Source organism: Leptonychotes weddellii, chromosome 11 (genome assembly GCF_054177405.1).
Source record: "Leptonychotes weddellii isolate Sample4059 chromosome 11, ASM5417740v2, whole genome shotgun sequence".
Classification (NCBI taxonomy): domain Eukaryota; kingdom Metazoa; phylum Chordata; class Mammalia; order Carnivora; family Phocidae; genus Leptonychotes; species Leptonychotes weddellii.
In genome coordinates this window covers 78,011,046-78,031,118 of record NC_138379.1, presented here as the reverse complement: position 1 = coordinate 78,031,118, position 20,073 = coordinate 78,011,046, and the positions used below count along the sequence as shown (strand labels likewise).

General features: G+C 50.5%; 1 protein-coding gene across 5 annotated transcripts in view; it reads left to right on the top strand.

Moving 5' to 3' along the window:
* GRAMD1B (GRAM domain containing 1B) overlaps positions 1-20,073 on the top strand; it is a 205,749-nt gene that overhangs the window by 145,206 nt on the left and 40,470 nt on the right. For all 5 annotated transcript variants that reach the window (XM_081799246.1, XM_081799245.1, XM_081799249.1 and 2 more), the window contains exon 2: positions 15,529-15,739. In XM_081799246.1, the coding sequence (XP_081655372.1) occupies positions 15,529-15,739 (211 nt within the window). The remainder of the gene's footprint in view (positions 1-15,528; positions 15,740-20,073) is intronic.

Sequence of the window (20,073 nt, the reverse complement as noted above, 5' to 3'; positions counted from 1 at the left end):
CGGGGGAGGTGTGGACAGGTCATGTGCTCCTGTTCTCCACCTACCAGCTTAGCTCCGGGGTGCCCCTGGTGGGGGCTCGGGGACCAGAGCAGAGGTTAGCAAGGGAAAGGAGGCAGGCTGGAGGCTTATAAGGCAGCCCATCCTCTCAGATACGGACAGATGCTGCTTTTCCGACAGGGAGAGGACCATGGGACCAATGGATCTGGCGAGCGGAAGGAGAGGACCGGAGGGGAAGTCGATAATAGCTCCTGTCTCAGGGAAATAAAGGGATTTGTTTATTCTTTGGCTTAGCGGGCATTTGGCGCAGAGATTTGCCATGTGTTTTCAGAAAATAGATACCCAGTGGCTGGTCCTTACTCCCCCACACCTCCTTGCATTGTTAGTTATTTGCTTGATTTAGGCAAGTGGAGGGGTGGGGGAGGACTCGAAGCTCTCTGTCTCCCTGGGGCTCAGCCAAGCTCTCAGCCAGGGCTGGGGAAAGGGAACTTTGCCTCTTGACCTTCTCTGACACTTGCTAGCAGACTGTGCTTCTGTGGACACCCCCTTGGCTTCTCTGCTTCCCACCTTCCCTCTCTCCCCCGCTGGCCTTGAGTGGCACTTCACCGGTTAGAGAGGTTTAGGGCCAGGGTGGAAAAAGCTGGCCTTGAAAGAAGGGAAAGGAGAAAGGGATGTTTTTGGGGAGCTGCCCGTGGCAGAACTGTGTCAGCGTCAAGGCCATGGAAAGTTGTACCCCACTGGGAAAGAACGAAGGAAAGGGAGCTTTTCTATACTACCTAGAAGAAACCTCCTCTCGTTCCTGGTCCTGCGTAGGCTTTTTCCTCTGCAGGTGGGAGCAAGTCTGCGACCTTTTCCTCAACTTGTGACGTCATCAAGCACGGGTTCTTTGTTTGGGGGACACAGACACCCCCTTCCCCAACTTGACGGAAGAGAAGCAGGCTCACAGAAAAGACCTTTTGCAAGGTCACACATGGTCAGGCCAAGTGTTGGCCAGCTGTTTCTGGAAAGGGCCAGGGAGTAAATATTTTTGGCTCTGTGGCCCACGATGTTCTCTGTTGAAGCGACTCAGGTCTGCTTTGTCCAGCCGAAGCAGCCATAGACAAAGTCTGTGAACGAATGCACATGGCTGAGTTCCCAATAAAACTTTATTTATGGACTCTGAAATTTCCATTTCATCCAATTTTCACATGTCACAAGATACTCTTCTTTTTCCTCCGAACCATTTAAAAATGTAAAAACCGTTCTTAGCTCGTGGGTCATATAAAAACGGTCGGGGTGGAGGGCTGGATTTGGCCTACCTAGGTCATAGTTTGCTGGCCCTAAATTAGACAGTGTGACTGGAAAGCCCGATGGAGTGTGAAGGGAGAGGCAGCCCTTACTATCCATGTGTTTGCACACACGCACCCTGCGGTTCCTGGTTATGGACAAGACATGGCTGGATTCAGTTTTCCTGATGACCTCAGAACCTCACAGTTTTGCTCTCAGCCAGTTCGGCAAAACCTCAGCTTATCTGTGAGTCAAGCTGTAAAGGTCCAAGGAACAAATGTTTGTGGACTTGGAGGAGGGAAAACATTTGCTGAGGACTGGACATCTCCAGATAAGAAATCTCTAAGGTCTGTGGTTTTGCATCTGGCCTGGAGATATTCCTATAAACATTCAGAATTCTGAGATAGCCCCAGTTGGGGTGAGAGCTGGGAGGATTTTTCATCGTCACACCGAACGTGGGTTTGTCTGGTTAGGGGAGGGACTGGGGGTGGGGTGTTCCTTGTAGGGTTATGCATACATACGGTGCACATGCATACATTTTCCTTAGCCTCTAGGCTGTAGCTAGAGACCCATAAGACAACAGTGACTAATTCCAGAATCTCCTGATTCAGAAGATGATTCCAAAAATATATGTTTGCATTCTGATTTCCAAAAGCACATGGGGTGGTGGTTCTGCTCTATTCTGAGCTCATCAGAGCACTTCTCTGTGAGATTACATTTCTGGGTTCCAGAGTATAAGGGGGATTGGGATGAACCGGGATTCATTCAGAGGAGAGTGAGCCCAGTGGCTGCGGGGTCTATAGCCATGCTGTACGAGGGATGCCAGAGGGACTGGCAGGTCTGGAGGAGAAAGGGCTTAGGGATCATGTGAGCCGTGTGCAAATTGCACGTGTAAGAGGAATTATGGGGACCTGGGTGGCTCAGTCAGTTAAGTGTCCAACTCTTGATTTTGGCTCAGGTCATGATGTCAGGGTCATGGGATCAAGCCTGAGTCGGGCTCCGCATTCAGCAGGGAGTCTGCTTGAGATTCTCTCTCCCTCTGCCCCTCTTCCCCTTGCATGTGCCCCCGCACTAGCATGCCCCCCGCCTCAAAAATAAAGTTGTGTGTTTTTTTTTAAAAGAATTAGATTATTCTATGTCTGCCAGGGGAGCAGAAACCTTTGGTAGGAAGCCACAGGAAACAGTTTGAGCTTAAAATAAAAAGAGTTGTCCAAAGGTGAACCGAACTACATTGGTCAATTAATGACTTTTCTGTCACTTGAGGTATAATCTAAACAGAGATTTGGTGGAGAGATTGTAGGAGAAATGACTTTTAACTTCTGAAAATAGGCTTGGGGAATTGGAATCATTCCACCCAAAGAAAGGAGGATAGGAACAGAGGAAGGGTTCTAGCTAATGAACTGACCCCGGGTCCTGGAAAACGAATGGAGAAAGTGTCATTAAATGCATTATAACAGACTTTTGTTTTAACCATTGGGAACTTCCTGATGGTAGCAGAGGGCAATGATGAAGGATCCCAAAGGGGAGCCCTGGGTTTTTGTGCCCTGAATACATTTTCAAGTAGGGCGAAGGCTCTCTGGAGTGATTTAGGTCCATAGGCATATTGGCTGACCTCGTACAGTTGCCTTCATTCTAAAATTTCTGTGATTTTAATGTAGTGGTTGTTCTTCAGCGTGCTTCTGTTTGATCTCCAGCAGAAAAGTAAATCCCAACTGGACTTCAATCCACGGGAGTCTGGAAAGGGTTCGCCATACTTGGCTTTAACCACGAGGCTAGGGAGGAGCGGGGCGGGGGGAGGGGGGCAGGGCAGGGTGCTCCAAGTGCTGCTGCTTCACTCTCAGTCCCCTGCACCCCACACACTCCTCATCTGCTAGGCTGCCGAGCTAAGAACTTTCTTCGGACAGCGTGGCAGCAGCTTTTGGGAGGAGGGAAGGCTGCTGGTGAGGCTACATTAACAAGGACCCCAGACTGCCCAGGTCTTGTTTCTGCATCCTGCACCTAATTGAGATCTGAGTCCCTCTATGTCGGAGAAGCTCCTGCCCTCAGGAGTTCACAGTGTGTCCTCGAGATGCTCTTCGTCATCCTCCCGTCACGTCTTTGAAGGGATTAGGTGGCCTCCACACTCATTCTTCTCGCATAATTAAAGCTGAAGCTCAGAGAGGAGTGGTTTGCCATCAGATCATACACAGGGAAGGAGCTGAGTCAGGGCTGGCTGGATCTCTTGGTAGGTAGTGAGGGAAGCTATTGTGATTGAATCCAAGTAGCTCTCTTATCACATGGTGTTGGATGGGAGAGACAGACATATAATGGTGTTAGTTCATTACATGTCTGTCTCCCACCTGATTGTGCATTCCTTAGAGGGAGAGCCTGTATCCCTAATGCCTAGAACATTACCTGGCATGGAGTGTGGTCTCCTCAGCTGTTTGTTTGATGGATGGATGATGGATGGATGGATGGGTCGTGCCCGAGTTCCTTTCACTTTTAGTAGCAACATTTCTCTTGCTGAGGATGGGGGAGGGGCCCTTGAGGGGCAAAGGAAGTTCTATTCAGTTGAACGCCTCCCTGCCTTGTTCCAGTGGTTTGTGGCCTCCCAGTGGATTGGAGATCTCTTTCAAGGAAGGGGCTTCCTGGGATAGCTTAGCGCCTTTCTGCTTTCACAAGGTCCCGTTCTTCCGAGTGCTGAGGCTTCTGGAATACTTTGGGTGGGATTGTACTTAGATTTGGCTGAGACTGATAGTGAGTCAAATTTAAAAGTATTAAGTCCCTACCGTGTGCCCATAATCATGTTTGATATTGTGTGTTTAATCTTTGTGTATCTACATAGAACCATGACACAGTCACTGCCCTGTGGGGCCCTCAGGATGAATAGGTTTCTCGGGGCTGGAGGCGCATAGTAGGTGTTCAGTAAATGCTTGTTCACGGACATCAAATCAGCACAGTTAGCTTAATTTCCAAAGACTGAAGCTCAGGGAGCACTGGATGGATCATGGTCACCAAGAATCATGGAGAGAAATAAGGACCATGGTGCTAAAAATCCCTTTAGAGCTGTCTTAAGCCATCTAGTGAGTGCAGGGCCTCGCAGAGGCAATTCCTGCATTTGGTCGGGGGGAAAGGGGTGGATTACGAGACCACTATGGTCCCTCTCAGACGACAGACTGTTGCTGCAGATCTGTTCAGCCAGCACTGCCCACGAACCCCGCAGGACTGTCTCCCAGTGTAGGTGTTTGTCCTGTAGTGAATAATCTCAGGGAAAGGAAATGGTACCACACCAGTAAGTTCCTGTGATGAATTTCAGCATCTTGTGCTCCATCCTAAGTGCTTAGCTTCCCAGCCCCATGGAAGGAGGAACTAGCTGAAGGTGTGCATACCAGCAACTGAAATTCTCACCCCCTGTCTGTGCCATGAGGAGAGGACGAAATTTAGAAACAAGATTCGGTTTCTTCACTGGGAATTCACTTCCTGCTTCTCTTACACTTTTTTCACTCGATGAGCAATTATAGGAAGACCTTTACTTTGGGGAGGGACTGTCTAATTAGCTTTGTTTGTTTGTTCGCTTTTTAACATTCCACTCCTCACCCTAGTAAGGTAAGTTGTGATCATTCGGCAGACGGGGGACACAGACTCACAGGGAGATCAAGTCATTTTTCTCAAGAGCCCAGAACAGCTCAGAATTTAAACTCAGACACACGTACTGATGTTGAGGGAAAGGGGCCAGGCCAGCAGAGAACCTGGAAGTGATGTCATATTTCAGTTTGCATGGATCCAGAAGTCAGAATAAGAACCAGTGGGCTGGTGTTATAAGAAGGCAGATTTGGGGCAGGCTTAAGAAAGAAATGTCTAACAGAGTGGCTGAACAGTGGATTGAATGGCTTTAAAAAGAGCTCATTCCTTTATTCATTCCGTGAGTCTGTGGTCCCAGGTGCCAGTCATGATACTGGAGGCTTCGGGGACCCACACCACAGACAGCCCCCCCACCCACCAAAATGTTCACGCTTAATAAAAAAAAGTTAACAAAATAACAACAAAAACAATTTCAGTTCCTCCTAAATGCCATGAAGGGGGAAAGGCAGGTTCTTTTTTTTTTTTTTTTTTTTTTTTTTTTGAGCAATCGAAGTTTATTAAGTGATGATACAGAAAAAGCTCCCGAGAGTGAGAGGGGAAAGGCAGGCTCTGATAATGATTGGTGGGACAGGGAAGCCACTTCAGACCCAGCGAGTGGTTCTTCAAGACCAGCTGCTCTAGGGAAGTGACATTTGAACTCTGAAGGTTAAAAAGGAACCAGAATTCAAAACTCTCTAAAGAGTTCCAGGCAAAAGGGACCAACAAGTGCAAATATCTTGGAGTAGGGGTGGACTTGGTTTGTCTCAGGAACAGAAGGGTCCAAGGAAGCCAGAAGACAGTGAGGGGGAAAGCGGTATAAGAGGAAGTGAGAGAAACAGTTCCCTGAGTTCAGATTCTAGAAGTAGTGTCGCTGGCCATTAAGTACATCTGTTAGGGGATGTGAACCTCTCCCTCCAGAATGTTAGGACGAGGACGCAGGATGGATTTGGTACAGTCTGAGAGCCTTTAGGGTAAAGCAGTTCATGCCTGACAATTTCTGTAGCATCATCCGTGTTTTCAAAGGTTATTCTAAATCATTCCTCTTCAACATGTCCATAGAGATAACAGGAGCTCTGGCTTCTCCCCGAGCCCTGGCAGGACCCAAACAAACTTATTTTGTTTTTGTAGGAAGGGGGAAAAGTGGGTCAGGCTGTTTTGGCATTTCAGGCATGGAGTCCTGGTTCTATTGCAGGCCTCGGTCTCCATGGAAATGAAAAATAGTGTTTGTCATGCCTGTTCCTGGATTGAATTCCAAACTCTGGGCTGAACAGAAGCTGCAGGAAAGCCAGGGAGCAGGGGAGTAGGATGGATGGAGGCTCCAGCCCTTGTGATGAGGGATCTCTTCTCTTTGGCTTGAGTAGCAAAGGCAAACAGCTTTTACCCAGTCCCTGGCCCTCTCTCCACCCATCACTTCCCTGGACTGAGAACACCAGTAGAAGGGTAATTGAGGGTCTGCTTTTTCTCTGCCTGGCCAAAGACTTTCCATGGACCTTGCCCTTACATTAACTGGTCAATTAATAAATTAATCAACAACTGGAGTCCCTGCTAGGACGTTTCCCCACCCCACCCCCCAACCAATCATTCCTTCCAGGCTTAAGTAGATTTCTAGTGAGAATGTCTCTAGGTATTAAATGTTTTGCAAATGTTTTTGGATGGGCTCTGCCACCTTTCATTTCCCTTGTAAGCAAAAAAATTTTTTTTAAACTTTCCATAGTTACTTGAACAAGATAGGGAAGGAGGAAGGGGTAAATGGAGCTTGTTGGCCATAGAAAGTGACCTGAATTACCTATACAATATCTACGGAGATGAGGACTCATGAGGGGCAGCGTGCAGAGAGAGGGCAAGGCCTGGGCCAGGGTGGACCCTATGAGTCAGTGTGTGGATGACCAAGTGGGTAGTTAAGGAGTGTGGAGAATTGTCAGGCTTACCTTTGTGAGTTTTCTCTGCCAGCAGTCTGACCTGGCAACCGTCTAGTTCTACCTTGTTGGTTCCAAATTGCAGACCGAACCTGTTCGTGAACACCCTGTATCCTTCACCCAAAGGCCCAGCTTGGAAAGCCCCCAGGGCATTTCAGCAAGTTACCCAAACAGAGGAGAGGGAACGAGATGTTCATCTCTGTCAAAATCTTGCTCTTGCAGCAGGTGAGGGAGGCCCGTTCTGTGTCGAGCTCCACCGTTGCGATTGTGTGAACTGTGTTAGGGCAGAAAGGCAGTGTCCCGGGAGCCCTGTCCTTTGCTGCCCTTTGCTGAAATGCAGCAGGCTGCTCTGTCCAGGCCAAAGCCTGGCGGGCTGGGACCAGGTGGAGACTCTGCCGTGGCCTAAGCTGGGAAGAGAACCTCTGCGCCCTTCAAAACAAAACAAAACGAAAACAACACCAACAAAAAAGCATCTGTGTCCTAGTCGCCGCCTGGCCTTGTTCTTCAACCAGGTAATCACAGTTTGCCACCAAAGGCACGGTTGGGTCCACAAAGGAAGGAACTGGACCCAGTGGCAGAGTTGTCCTCAGGCTTAGAGTCCATGTCATAGGTCCACAAAGGGTGGGTTCCATACAGGATCAGGAGGAGCTCCTCTTATACGTTTCTCATCCTTTCAAATGTCCTCCTGTCCAATATCCTAAAAAGTGGGGGGTGGGGGGGAAGGGGAGCCACTGAGATTCGTGCTGTTGAGCCCTCTGTGCTTGGGTGTCGGGATGTCCTGCTGCCTGTTAACCCCCTGGGGGACAGTCCTGTCCTCTCTCTGGACCTGTGCTTCCCATCCACCAGGGAGAGGGTTGGACAGAATGAGCCCTTCCCAGTCTTGCTCCACACCAATCATTCCTTGGGGACCCGAGACTGGGTTTATTGTCATGGGTAAGCGGGGGGCCAAGATCAGGAGCTCCAGGACTTTATAACAAGGAGTGAAGCAGGCCTGGGAAGATCTGTTTTTTCTAAGTGACTTGGTATTTTGCTCCCTAAGGAGAAGGATCCAAGGGGCATTTGGGGCTCTGCTGGGATTTGTGATTTGGGCCATATTCCTCCTCTACAAAGCTCCTGTTGGGTCTGCCCTTCCCATTTACCATGCTGTGGTTTTATGAGGGTACATGGTTAAGTGACAGGCCAGGAGTATAGAGAGGAACTGGAAAACAGCCTGCTTCAGGGAGTCCTAGTAAACTGAATTGGGAACCAGTTTAGGTGGATGGTCTTAACAGAGGCATTTGCATGCAGCATGTAAATTCATGTCAGTGTTAGGCAAATACACCTGTGGGGCTTTCTATCTCAGGCACTTGAGCATGTGCTATGGGAAAATTCAAAGTGGAGCTGGCTAATTCTCCTGGGTATTTGCAGTGCTGATAGAAGGAACCGAGGAGGATTACTGATGAAAGCTCAGAATTGGCATGGGGATGGGAGGCGCAGAGTTGGATCACGGAATGGTTGTCTGCTGGGAACTGGGGACCGCTAGAGATCAGAATCAGCTTTAACTCGATGCCCCTAAAGGCAGGGAGGGTGCCTGTCACATGGTTGTGGGTGTGGATTCTAATGGTAATGGTCAGGCTCCCCATATACCAAAAGAAGGTGACACTCTCCCATTGGGTGCTGCACTCTCCCATTGGGTGCAGAGTCGTGGCCTTCTTTACCTTGAGAACGACGTCTCCATGCCCGCTCCCCATCAGCTTTAGATTCTTCTCCATTGCCAGTTTCTATGGCAAACTCAACTCATTTTCTGTTGCAGCAAGTTCACCGACCTGGTACACTCTGAACAGCTGATTGACTCAAAGAGCCCTAAGCAGGTTTCTGTTGTTTGGGACAGATAACGTTACTTACCCTTCGGTACTTAACAAGATTCGTCCTTGGGAGTCCTCTCAAATTTGAGAATGCAACATCTACTGTGGTGCTTGTTTAGGATGCAGATTCCTGAGACCTTCCCTTGGAAATGATCATTTATTGAGCGGGGGAGGACTGGGATTCTGCACCCCAGGTAGATGTGGTCCCTGCGATGGGAAGTAATGCTTGCGAGCATTTGAAGCTTGTCCATATAATCCTCTGGGGAGAGCGGGCAAGGATATTTATCCCACATTTTACAGAAAGGAACAGAAGCTGCCTTAATAATAATACCAGCAGTTCCATCATATTTACTGAGCATTTATGATGTATCAGGCTCTGCACTAAATACCTTATGGATGTTATTTCATTTGATGTTCACAGTCCTATGATAAAATTTTGGTATCTCTCGTTTGTCCAAATGGGAAAATGAGACCCAGAGGCCAGTGTCACATGGCAAGTGGCAGAGCTGGGACTCAAACCAGAGCCCGCCGACACGACTCCACCGACTGGCGGCTCGTCCTGACGTATGGCCCAAGCAGGCCCTCAGCAAGCAAATGTTTCGTTTGAAACTGGCTTGGGAAATTTCTAATTAAATGCTCTATTAGTTTGGGGTGCCCTGGAATGTATCAGGCAGTCAAAAAAAAATTTTTTTTTTCACCAGTGGCCTGGCTTTGATACTTCAATGCCAGCCGAACATTGGATCAGACAAGTCATTGCGGGGCTGGGCTTAGGGGACCAGATAAAGTGAACACGAAGTGTCCAGGTGTGAGAATCTGACTGGGAATGAGCCAGGCCGGTGGAACTTGCTAGCGAGTAGGAAAGGGACGGCTGTCATCCCAGCAGGTGGAGGCTCGGGTGCAGAGCGACAGGCCTGGACTTGCAATCTCGGTAGCAGGGATGATGATGCTGAAGGCACACAAGTGAACTTGAATGAGGAACACTGGAACCCCAGCTAACTATTCTGCTCTGCTCAGGGTTCTGAAAAATGTACGGATGGCTGCTCAGGGAGCTGGCTTGCTGACAAAGGTTGCTAGTGCCCGCAGGACCCACGCGGGGTATAAGGACGGGAAAAGAAAGCATAGAATGAGGGGCTCCCATGTCTCAGGTGAGGGTGGGAGATGCTACAGAGAGCCCAGAGAGCCTTTGTCCTCTTCCCATATGTCTGTTTCTCAAGGACTCCACCCAGACCTAAGCATTTAGGATTAAAATGCAGTATGACGTGTTGTCGTTCGACTTAAGGAAGCGCTATTTGTTAGCAAGGTAACCAGGAGAGGAGTGAGAAAGTCCTTGTTGGAAGTCTTAAAAAAGGAGAGATGGGAAGTGAGTGGATGACCTCTGGGCCCCCCCTGCAGTGAGTGGGTTGGAAATGGCTGGTGGGGGTCTCAGTGGACCTGTTATTGGGGAGAGTTGACAATTACAGCGATCTTAGAAGTATCAGCTTTAGGGTGTTACGCCTCAGTGACACATAGTTTCTTGTAATGCTCTTGAGTATTGCGTGCTGTTTTAGGCCTTCACACCTTTGTTTATACTGGGTTTTTGTTTGTTTTGTTTTGTTTTGCCTGGGAACATTCTCTTCCCTCCTTCGACCATGCCCTTAACCTGGCTAACTCTAACATTATTTAGATCCCCGTTCGAGTCTCAAGTGCCATATCCTCAAGGAAGCCTTTCTTGATCCCTCAAGTGTAGATAAGATTCCTTGACTCTTCCCTGGCTCGCCACTCGTGGCTTATGTTAAAAGGAGGAGAATGCGTGTCTGGCTCTTACCGATTATAATGTCCCAGGGACAAGGATCCTTTCTTACTCACCCTTACGGACTTGAATGCCTAGTGTGATGCCAGGTGCCCAGTAAGTGTTTCTGGAGCAGAAGATCCAGGTATGAAGGCATATCACTTTGGCCAGGCATTTATTAATTTCCCTATTTCTTAGGTTTCTTATATGGGAAGTGACAAGCTGGATGTATTCTAAATTCTGGAAGGGGGTCATAGTCCAGTAGCTCCTCCAATATCAGTCTTCCTTCCCTTTCTGTAGCAAATCTAAGGTCCTTTTTGGCTTTAAATTCCCACGATTTTGAAACCTAATGTGACACTGTAATTAATAATGGTGGCAGGATAGGATTAACAGCACACCACAGAGTTTGCTCCAAAGACACGATAGTGTAGGGTTAGGAGATACATGGGATTAGTTTTATTTGCTCAGCAGGACATCCAAAGCCTATAGGATAATGGGGTAGCTTTTATTTATTTTTATTTTATTATTATTCTTTTTAGAGAGAGCGTGAGTGGGGGTGGGGAAGGACAGAGGCAGAGGGAGAGGGAGAGAGAGAATCCTAAGCAGACTCCACATTCAGCACAGAGCCCGATGCAGGGCTTGATCTCACAACCCTGAGATAACGACCTGAGCTGAAATCAAGAATTAGACCCTTAACTGACTGAGCCACCGAGGCTCCCTGGATAATGGGGTATCTCTTAAAAGAGGATTAGCTATGTAGCAAATCTAATAGTGATTTTGCTGAGTTAGAACTACAGCTCCAAAGGTGTCTTCTTGTATAGTGGAGGATCAGAGCATGCGGATGGGGTTGGGGGGTAGTTGGGGTTTAGTCTTGAAGGGTAAATGTTGGAAGGGTTGGAGGGGGAAATGGTATTTTCAGAATGAGAGACACTGAAAAATGTGGAAGGGAGAGAACATGGCACAAGGATTTGTAATTAGTCCTAGGTGGCTGGGGAAGGGGGACCTCTGGGAGGAGTAGCCAAGGATGGAGCTTTCCGAGGTAGCTGGGAGTAAGATCATTGAGGAACTTCTGTGCCATAGTTTGGAGATCAGATTTTATTCTAAGGGGATGGGAAACCGTAGAGGGCTTTAACCAGGGGAGGTGTGGTCAAAATGGCAAAATCACTTCTTAGAAAGTTCCTTTTGATAGCAAAGCAGATATTGGATTGAAAACTAGAGGCAAGAAGCTGATTCTTTCTTTCTTTCCATCCACCTACCCACCCCATCCATCCTTCTATCTATTCACCCAGCAAAGAAGTATTACTGAATGCTGGTTCTGAGAACAAGCTCTATCATCAGATAGGCCTGAATTTCAAACCCAGTCTTGCCACTTACCCTATCTGTGTGATTCTGGGTGAGTTACTGAATCTGTCAGTAATTCACTTTTATCACCTGAAAAATAGGACAAATAATCATGTCCATTAATACTTCATAGATTGGCTGGGGAATGAAATAGGACAGTGCATCATAAATACTTGGCACCAGGCTAGGAACTCATAAACATTCAGAAACTTGTAGCTATTTTTGTTAACAGGTTGAAGGCACAGACTTGGGAGCTTTCATGATACTGGGGACTGCAAAAGCCATGAGGATTGTGAAAACTTTCACTAGAATGATACTCGATTCAGTGGACATCTACTGAGCACAGAACTACTTACAGAGCATCACACTGGGCCTTGTGGGAGGTGCACAGGTGGGTGCTGCTGAGAGTGCGCACCAGGCGGAATATGGTAAATGCTCTAGTCAGTTCAGTAGTGTGGAGACTTTGGAAAGCTTTTTGGAGAAGGTGGGGCTTGAGATGAGTCTTAAAGGCTGAAGAGGACTCCAGTAGGTAGATACGGGGCGGGGAAGGACTCTTCACACACAAGTAGTGGTAGGTATGGAAGTCTGGAGGCAGGAGGAGGAGAGTGGGTATTAAGAAAACCAGGGCTTATAAGATATATAGGACTATACATGAGAACGCTCAAAGATTGTATAAGGAGAGAGAAAGTATTGGAATACAGGTAAGCGTCAAAGTGATTTTCAGTCGAGAACTTCAAATTCCATTCTGAGGATTTGAGACTTTAATGTGAATGCTGGGGTGGGGGGCTGGGCAGAAAGATGCTATCAGGCTTGTATTTAGGATGATTGAATGCCAGAGGTGTGAATGAGCACAGGAGAGGAAAGGGAGATGAAAGAGACTGCTTAAAGACTATTTTGGGAGAGTCTCAGGAAGGGGCCCTGGGAGGACGGGGAAGAAGGATGGGTTAAAGAGCTTTCAGCAAATAGAATTGATGGGATCCAGCGCCTCACTTACTGTGGGGTGAAATGGAAGGCATGGATTTGCAGCCTGAGAGACCGGGAATGATAAATCCGTGGAGAAGGGGCAAAAGCGGGAGGAGGTTCAGGACGAAGGACAGCAAGCTGGGCTTTCAGTCTGAGTGGCTTGTGAGACATGGATTTGGAGCGAGTGTCCCCTCGGCAGCAGATTGCCGGGCTGAAGTGAGCAAGTGTGTTGAGGGCCCGAAGCAGGTAGGGGAGTGAGTCTTCTGCTGTAAGGCACAGTCGAAGCCCTGTGAAGCAGGAGATGGTGTGTGCAGTGAAGGACTCAGCTTTGGGGAAGGACCACACTTCAGGCGGAGTTAGCAAGAGAGAAGCCAGTGTCTGAGGCCGGAAGATGAATAGAAGAAAGAGGTGTGTGGCATCCGGGAGGGGAGGAGAGATCTTCAGGAACAGCTAGATGATCAGTAGGCTTAAAAGCACAGGGACTAAAGGGACAGATGACAGTATAAGTTTATCGACTAACATTTTGACGGATGTATGGAAAGCCAAAATTGAGGTCTCCTTGGGTGGCATACATCTGGTCAGCTGATAGGGGGCCACTAGTTGGTGAGGGAATCTCAGGGACATTTTGATCATTGAGTGTGAGATTCATGTGGTTTGGGGCAGTTGGAGTGAGTTTCCTCAGGTTAGAATTTTGGGCTCACCCCTCACTGAATCCCTCCTCAACAGCCTGTTCTCAGTGGGGATGGAGAGTTTGGAGAAGGATAAAGGGATCTCCTTTCCATACCTGCACCTGGAATCACCATGTGTCAAGATGTCCCTTATTGATGGGAAAGACTGGAGCCGAGCTGTGGGTGTGTTGCGTCTGAGACGGGCACATGCTAGGCGTCATCCACACCCTGGTATATCTGTGGGCAAATGCGTTGAGGTTACGGGTAGAGTTCCTGGCTGTTCTTCTAGCAAAGCAATCCTAGAAGACCGTTTAATCCTTGGAGTACTTGGCCATGGGTTGAAATTGGCCCAAGAGAGAGGCAGCTACCTCAGAAGGGTGAGCTCCTGAGTCTGCCCTTCCAAAGTTTCCAGAGGCTTCCCCCGGAGGCCGTGTCCCACCATCTCCTTGCCACCATTCCAAGGCTCTCTCTGCTTTTCCAGCTGAAGAAAAGGTACATAATTTCCTCTCTCCAGGGTTTGCATAGTGAATGAGTTGGGGGGTAGGGGGGATGGTCAGAGGATAAAGATGGTGGGGATGGGGTGAGAACTTGAAGAGCTTCTTTTTCTAAATCACAGGTACTGTTAGTATTTTAAGTGAGATCTAAACCTGCAATCTGTTTTAGGGTGAAGCAAAACATCGGGTCTTACCTTACGTGTCTCCACACATCCTCTGGTCACATTCCTCTCCCTTTTCTCTGGCCTTTGTTTCACATTCCTTCAAAAGTTTGAACCCTCCCCCCACCCCATTCCCACACTTGCTTGTTTGGGCTCTGGGCTTCCTTCCTTCTCTGCTGAGGATCCCCAGGTGGAAGGTTCTGCTTGAAAGGTACATGGTTTTCATTGCAAATGGGTCCCATGGGACATCTGAGGTCATAGCTTGATCTTCATGCAATGACCATGTTCCCCACCCTGCACGGCACTCCCTTAGGGAAGGCTGGGATGAAGGGGCCCTCACAGCCTTGGATCTGGGCTGTTCCCGAAGCCTGACCCTGCTCTCTGACAGTCACTGAGTGGGTGAGAGGGACCCTGGGTTTCTCATCTCCCCCCCACCCCTGCCCTTGTGCTTTCTTTGGGTTTGCAGTCTCATCCTTGCTTTCCTTCCCATTTCTCCTCTTTCCCACTTAACCTTGTCCTTGTCCTTGTCTTCTCTTGCTCCTTCCTCTCAGAGCAAAGCAAACACTTGTTAGAACTTGGCTGCGTTCAGTTTTCCTCCCCTCTTCCTTCATCTTCTGTTCTTCTCTTCCATCAAGAGCTCAAGCTCAGTATCCAGCAGTAAATATTTATATAGCTTATAAGCCTTGGCGTCTGTGGGTTTGGTACCATGGGACGTATAAGATGCTCATTGGAAATGCAGTTGGGTTGTGGGGACTCTGGAAGGCGAGAACTTCTGCTGTGTTCATCTTCACCCTGGGCCGGGGACGCGGAGAACAGCACAGCTTACAAGGAAATACTCCGGAGTGCGTGAGTTGCAAGTCAGAAGACCCAGGTTTTGTTTCTAAGGCCTCTGCGATCAGAGGACACTTTAGCTCCTTTCTGCCATGCATAGGGCTTCATTTAAAAAATAGGGATTATGGCCCTTGTCATACTGCCTCCGTGGAGGAATGTTTTAAGAACCTAGTGAAATAATATGCATGTGACTGCTTTGAAAAGTAGGATTATTCTTGACCATTTTTATGGGCACATTTCTGCAAAACAAAATGTCGAAACTGCATCGGCCGTGTTTGTGTGAGAGGAGCTCGTAGTATTAGATGATCTCTGATACGTCTTTCGGCTCTTAAATTCTGTTTTCCCTAGACGGTTCTTGGCATGTAATAGGGGCTCTGGCAATATCTGGTTGGATGGACAGACAGACGGTCGGACGGCTGGATGAACATCTAAATGTCTAATTGCCCTACTTACCCCTTCTAGTCCCATTTCCATTTCCCATTGACACCACCGCCCCCTCCTGGCCAGCAGCAGTATTACGGTGCCGTGAGTTGGTAGCCGGGCCCGTTTCTCCCCAGCCCCTAACCGGGGCTCCCCGACCCGGCTCCTTGGGACCCGGCTTTGGCCTTCCATCCCTGACTGCTTGTCTTCCCTCCTCCTCCCTTCCCACCCCACTCCCTCTCTCCATCTGCCCCTGCAGCACTGCCAGTAACTCAAACCGCAGCACGCCGGCCTGCTCCCCCATCCTCCGGAAACGGTCTCGCTCGCCAACCCCGCAGAGCCCGGACGGAGACACCATGGTGGAGAAGGGCTCGGATCACTCCTCCGACAAGTCCCCGTCCACGCCGGAGCAGGGTGTGCAGCGCAGCTGCTCATCACAGTCTGGCCGGAGTGGCGGCAAAAATTCCAAGGTGAGCTGGACCCTGCCGGGGCCTCCACTTCCTCGTTAGCCGGCTTCAGGGAAGCCAGTGCTGGGGGGAGGGCGGGGTAGAGAGCCCCTTCCTCCAGGGCCCTTGTGTCAGTGCGGCAAGGGTGGGACAGGCAGGGGAGCCCCTAGTTAAGTGTTACCTTCTCGGCTGAGCCCTCAGAAGGCCCCCGGGGAACTCGTTGTGTGATTCCACAGTGACTGTTTTCTCTCTTTGGGCTTGGGAGCCTCCTAGACCTTGAGATTTGGAAAAAGGGTGCTCTGGGGACCAGGGGGGCTCATCTGTCTGGCCCTGCTTCCTTTTTCAAATTTGGGGTAGAAGGGGACATTATTTGGGACAAATACAGGGCCCAGGAGAGAGTCCTCAGGAAGAGAGGTGTTTTTAACCTCCACCCTGACTCTATCTCTCTGCCTTATCTTTGGTAATACCCCACTTGGTACTCATTTGGCCAGGAGGGCGGTGACTGGGCCTCTGGGTGGCTCCCAGGGTGCTGCCTGCTGCCTGAGGACCTGGGCCTTTGCCTGAGGAGGGGCATAACAGAAGCCCCAGGGGGGCCTGGGCTACGGATGGGTTCCCAGAGATCTTCTTCTCCCCTCCTCAGTCCTTTGGGAAGCAGGAGATATTCTTTGCCTAGATGCTCCTTCAAAAAGCTTCTCTTTACTGCTGACTCCTAGGCCCTGGGGAGGGGAAGGGGCCCCTGGGAGGCACGGGAGCTGGCTTCCCACCTGATTTGTCTTTTGATTTCTTGTTCTTCCTCTTCTTCCCCACCATTTCCCAAATACCTCCTTTGCATGCATGGTCTTAGTCTCACAAGCGCCTCTCAAAAGTAAGCCATCTTTTGTCTCTGTCTTTGGTCTCCCCTCCGGTGTTGAATTGTCTGTAGTGCTCCGCACCCCTCCCTCCGCCCCCGCCCACTCTGGCCCATGTCTCGCTTGGTCCCTTTCCCAGAAGGGCCGGCCCCACAGCCCCCTGGCAGGCCGGCTTGAAGTCACTGAGGGACCGTTCCTATTGCACCCAAAGTCGGAGAACAGACCCATCCCCCGTCCTCCCCTGTCTCTGCCTGCTCCCCGAACACTGCCTTGGGCTGGGAATCTCTTCCCTCCTTACATGGAGCCATCTAGAAGCAGAGTCCTGCCAGGGCTTACTTTCGTTGCTTTGGGGAAGGGAGGCCCCATCCAGTGGGGCTTCAGGTCCTGATAGCTCCTTGTACCTGCTTTAATGGGTGAGTCCTGATTCCCCGGACAAGATGCCTGAGGGTCACAAATACCCGTAGGTGAGTTCCCTGGTGCGGTAGAGTGACCTCAGGAGCTCCGCCTGGCACCCTCCTTCCCTCTGCCTGCCCACTGACAACTGCTCAGCCTGAGCACCCCTTACCGCTTCCACCCACTTCCCAGCCCGGGGGCCCGTGGTGTTCTCCGGACCCTGAATTGTGATCAGAGCGGAACTCTTCTCCCAGAAGGGCACCGTGCTAGCATCTAGCGGTTGGTGGTCATGGATGGTGGCCCCTCTCGGGCCCCGCAGCAATGCGACCAGGTCAGGGAGGCAGTGGCAGAGTCCACCCCCCGCCCCCCGAGATTTCAGAGGTCCGAGCAGAACTTGGAGGGAGTACAGTGTGAGCAATAGGTATTTTAGAACAACAGGGCTCAGGAAATAATCCCCACGGGGGAAAGGAGGTGGGATGTCGCCAGGAGAAGAAAAAGCAGAGGAATGCCTTAATAATAGTCTTGAGCCTCTGTAAGTGTTTTGGGGAGGAGGAGGAGGGCGAACAGCTGTTCTCTTTCCTGAGGGAAGAACAAGAGACTTCAGGGCTAATCCTGGAGTCTGTGACCTTCAGGCTAAAAGCTGCCTCTGAGGAATTGAAGCAGTGGCTGCTCGCTGTGGGGAGGGGAAGAGGAGCTCTACCGGGCATGAGCAAGGACTTCTCTGTGGGGCCAGCGCCCCATGCCAGCCCCTCGCCCCTCTGGCTGGGGAGAGCACACGTGTTGCCTGACACACTCATTGGGTCGCTCCATCTCTCTGGTTCTGCCCACGGACTTTGCACACTTTTCCATCCAAAGGTGAAGCTGCAGGCTTCTTACCCTCTTACCCCACGCCTAGCAAGGCACTCAGTGGGCACGCAGACCTTACTGATGGCCCTCAGTCCCCACCTACGGTGCTGCCTCCAGGTGCTGGGTGGAGGTGAGCACTCGCTAATGAGAATTTTTAAACATCTCCTGCTGAACTGCGGGTGTTCTTTGGGAAACGAGCGTGAAGGCCAGGCTCCTGCCCCCAGGCAGCGTCAAGTCTAGGAAGGGAGTGAAGGCGCATGCCTAGATTGTCCACAAACCGAACCTGACTGTTGGAAATGCATGTGTAGCGGGGGCTGTTACAGGTCGGAGGCCGGGGAACTCCTTTCTGAGTGGGGTGGCAGGGGCGTGTGTCCGGGAGCTGGTCCACGGAGCCAGGCTGGGGCCCTGAGAGGCAAAATAAGGCATAAAGAAGGGACCATGAGCTGAGCGTGAATTCAGAGTTAGCCGTAGTCCCTCTTTCACAAGGAGTTGATGGGGGAGGGAAGAGAGGAGGGGGGAGGGGCTGGGTTTTATTTTCCCTTTGAAGAGCTCAGGGGAGGCAGACACAGAGTCCGGGACTCCCCTGGTTTGGAGAGCTGCAGGGAGGAGGCGGGGATACCCCCTCCCTGGTGGACTCTGGTCTCAGGTTGACGAAACACATCCACGGTGAGGGATCTGGTAGCCAGAGTTGTGGTCTCTTCCCAGCCACGCCACCTCCCTCCCTGCCTCCCGTCCACCTCACAGGGGAGGACACCTGTGTTTTCCAGGCAAGCTGGAGAGGGCTTCCCCTTCTCCCTGGAGCCAGGCGTCCTGCAGCGTCTGCCTTCCCTCCCCAGGGCCTCCATTTCCTCGTGTTAATTTGCAGGGCTCAGGCTAGGGGATCCTAGCCCCACACCTGTGAATCTGTAACTAGACCGCTGAAGCTGACCCTTCCTGGGTGCAGCCCTGCCCAGAGCAGAGAGCTGGAAGACGTCGAGGCTTCTTTCCTCTTCCCTAGACCCCTTGAGTTTGTGCCATCACCCAGCTTCTGCTCTGTAGTGCTGCTAGAGGCCACTAGGGGGAGCCAGTGGCCGCTGCCTGCTCCCAGGAGCTCCTGCTCAAGGGCCACCCCTGCGGGGGTTCCCCTTCGCCCCCGTAGCCCAGTTGAATCCTGGGCTGGGTGGGCTATGTCATCCCGGCTCACTGGCTTTGCTGCTCCTTTCCCCTTGACCTTTTCCTTGTCTTTCAATCTTAATTTTTATGGTTTTCTTTCCAGTATGACAGACTTAACCTGATCAAAGTAAGAAGTCTCTCTTATTTCCTACTTCCTCTAAGTAGAGCTCCTCTCTCCCCCTCCTCTGGACCCCCAGCCCCCATCCTCCCAACTCCAGGAGCCTTTGCACTGGGAAGATGTTTTTAGGGAAGGTGGGTCTGTCTCCAGGGGCCTTGTGTTCCTTTAGTGCTTGTTCTTGAGACCCCTTCTAGGGGGTAATAGAAATGTGCTCCACTCAGCTCCCTGTCCTCAGCAGCTCTGTCTCTGAGTCCTTTTCCTGACTCCCTCCTCCCCTTTTTAGCCAAATCCATTCGTAACCTTTTGGAAAAGGCTTCACCCCCACCGCCTAGTTCTGTTTTCCCCATGCTTCTGGCTCTCTCTGCAAAGGAGGGGCATTTCGGGGAACCTGCAAGGGCAGACAGCCTAACTCGTGCCTCTGCTCTCCCTGCACCGAGGTCTGTAAGCCCCACCTGGTTTCCCTGCCTCCATGAGCTGGGGACTCAGCCCTGGGAGAGTGAAACTACGAGGGTGAAATTTGCCTCCAGGAGGCTGGTCAGAGTTCAGAGACCCATACCCACAGTGGGTATTCTCAGGAGCTACTGTGGATCAGGATGGGGGAACATTTTCCCCAGGGGTACCCCCAGTGGTGGCAGATAAGAAGCTGCCTAGAGATGGCTGCTTGGGGTAGAGTCTCAGGCTGAGGGAGAAGACAGAAGTCCTCGCTCTTGATGGTACATTTCACATTTCAGTACTTGGGAACACAAATTCTTATCCCCTCCCTTTACAAAAGAGCAAATATCACACACAGACGTGTCACACAGAGATGGGACACAGGTTCCGTGGCCAAGGCTCTTTGTTACTCTGAAGCCCTTTGTTCTGAACAGATTCAGAAGGGACACATATCTGTGTGGCAGTACAGGAAGAAAGAAAATCTACCTCTTCTGTGTACCTTAGGCAGGAGCGAGAATACTGCATAGGAGTAATCATAAAGGATCTTGGGTCCCCATACCCAACCCGGG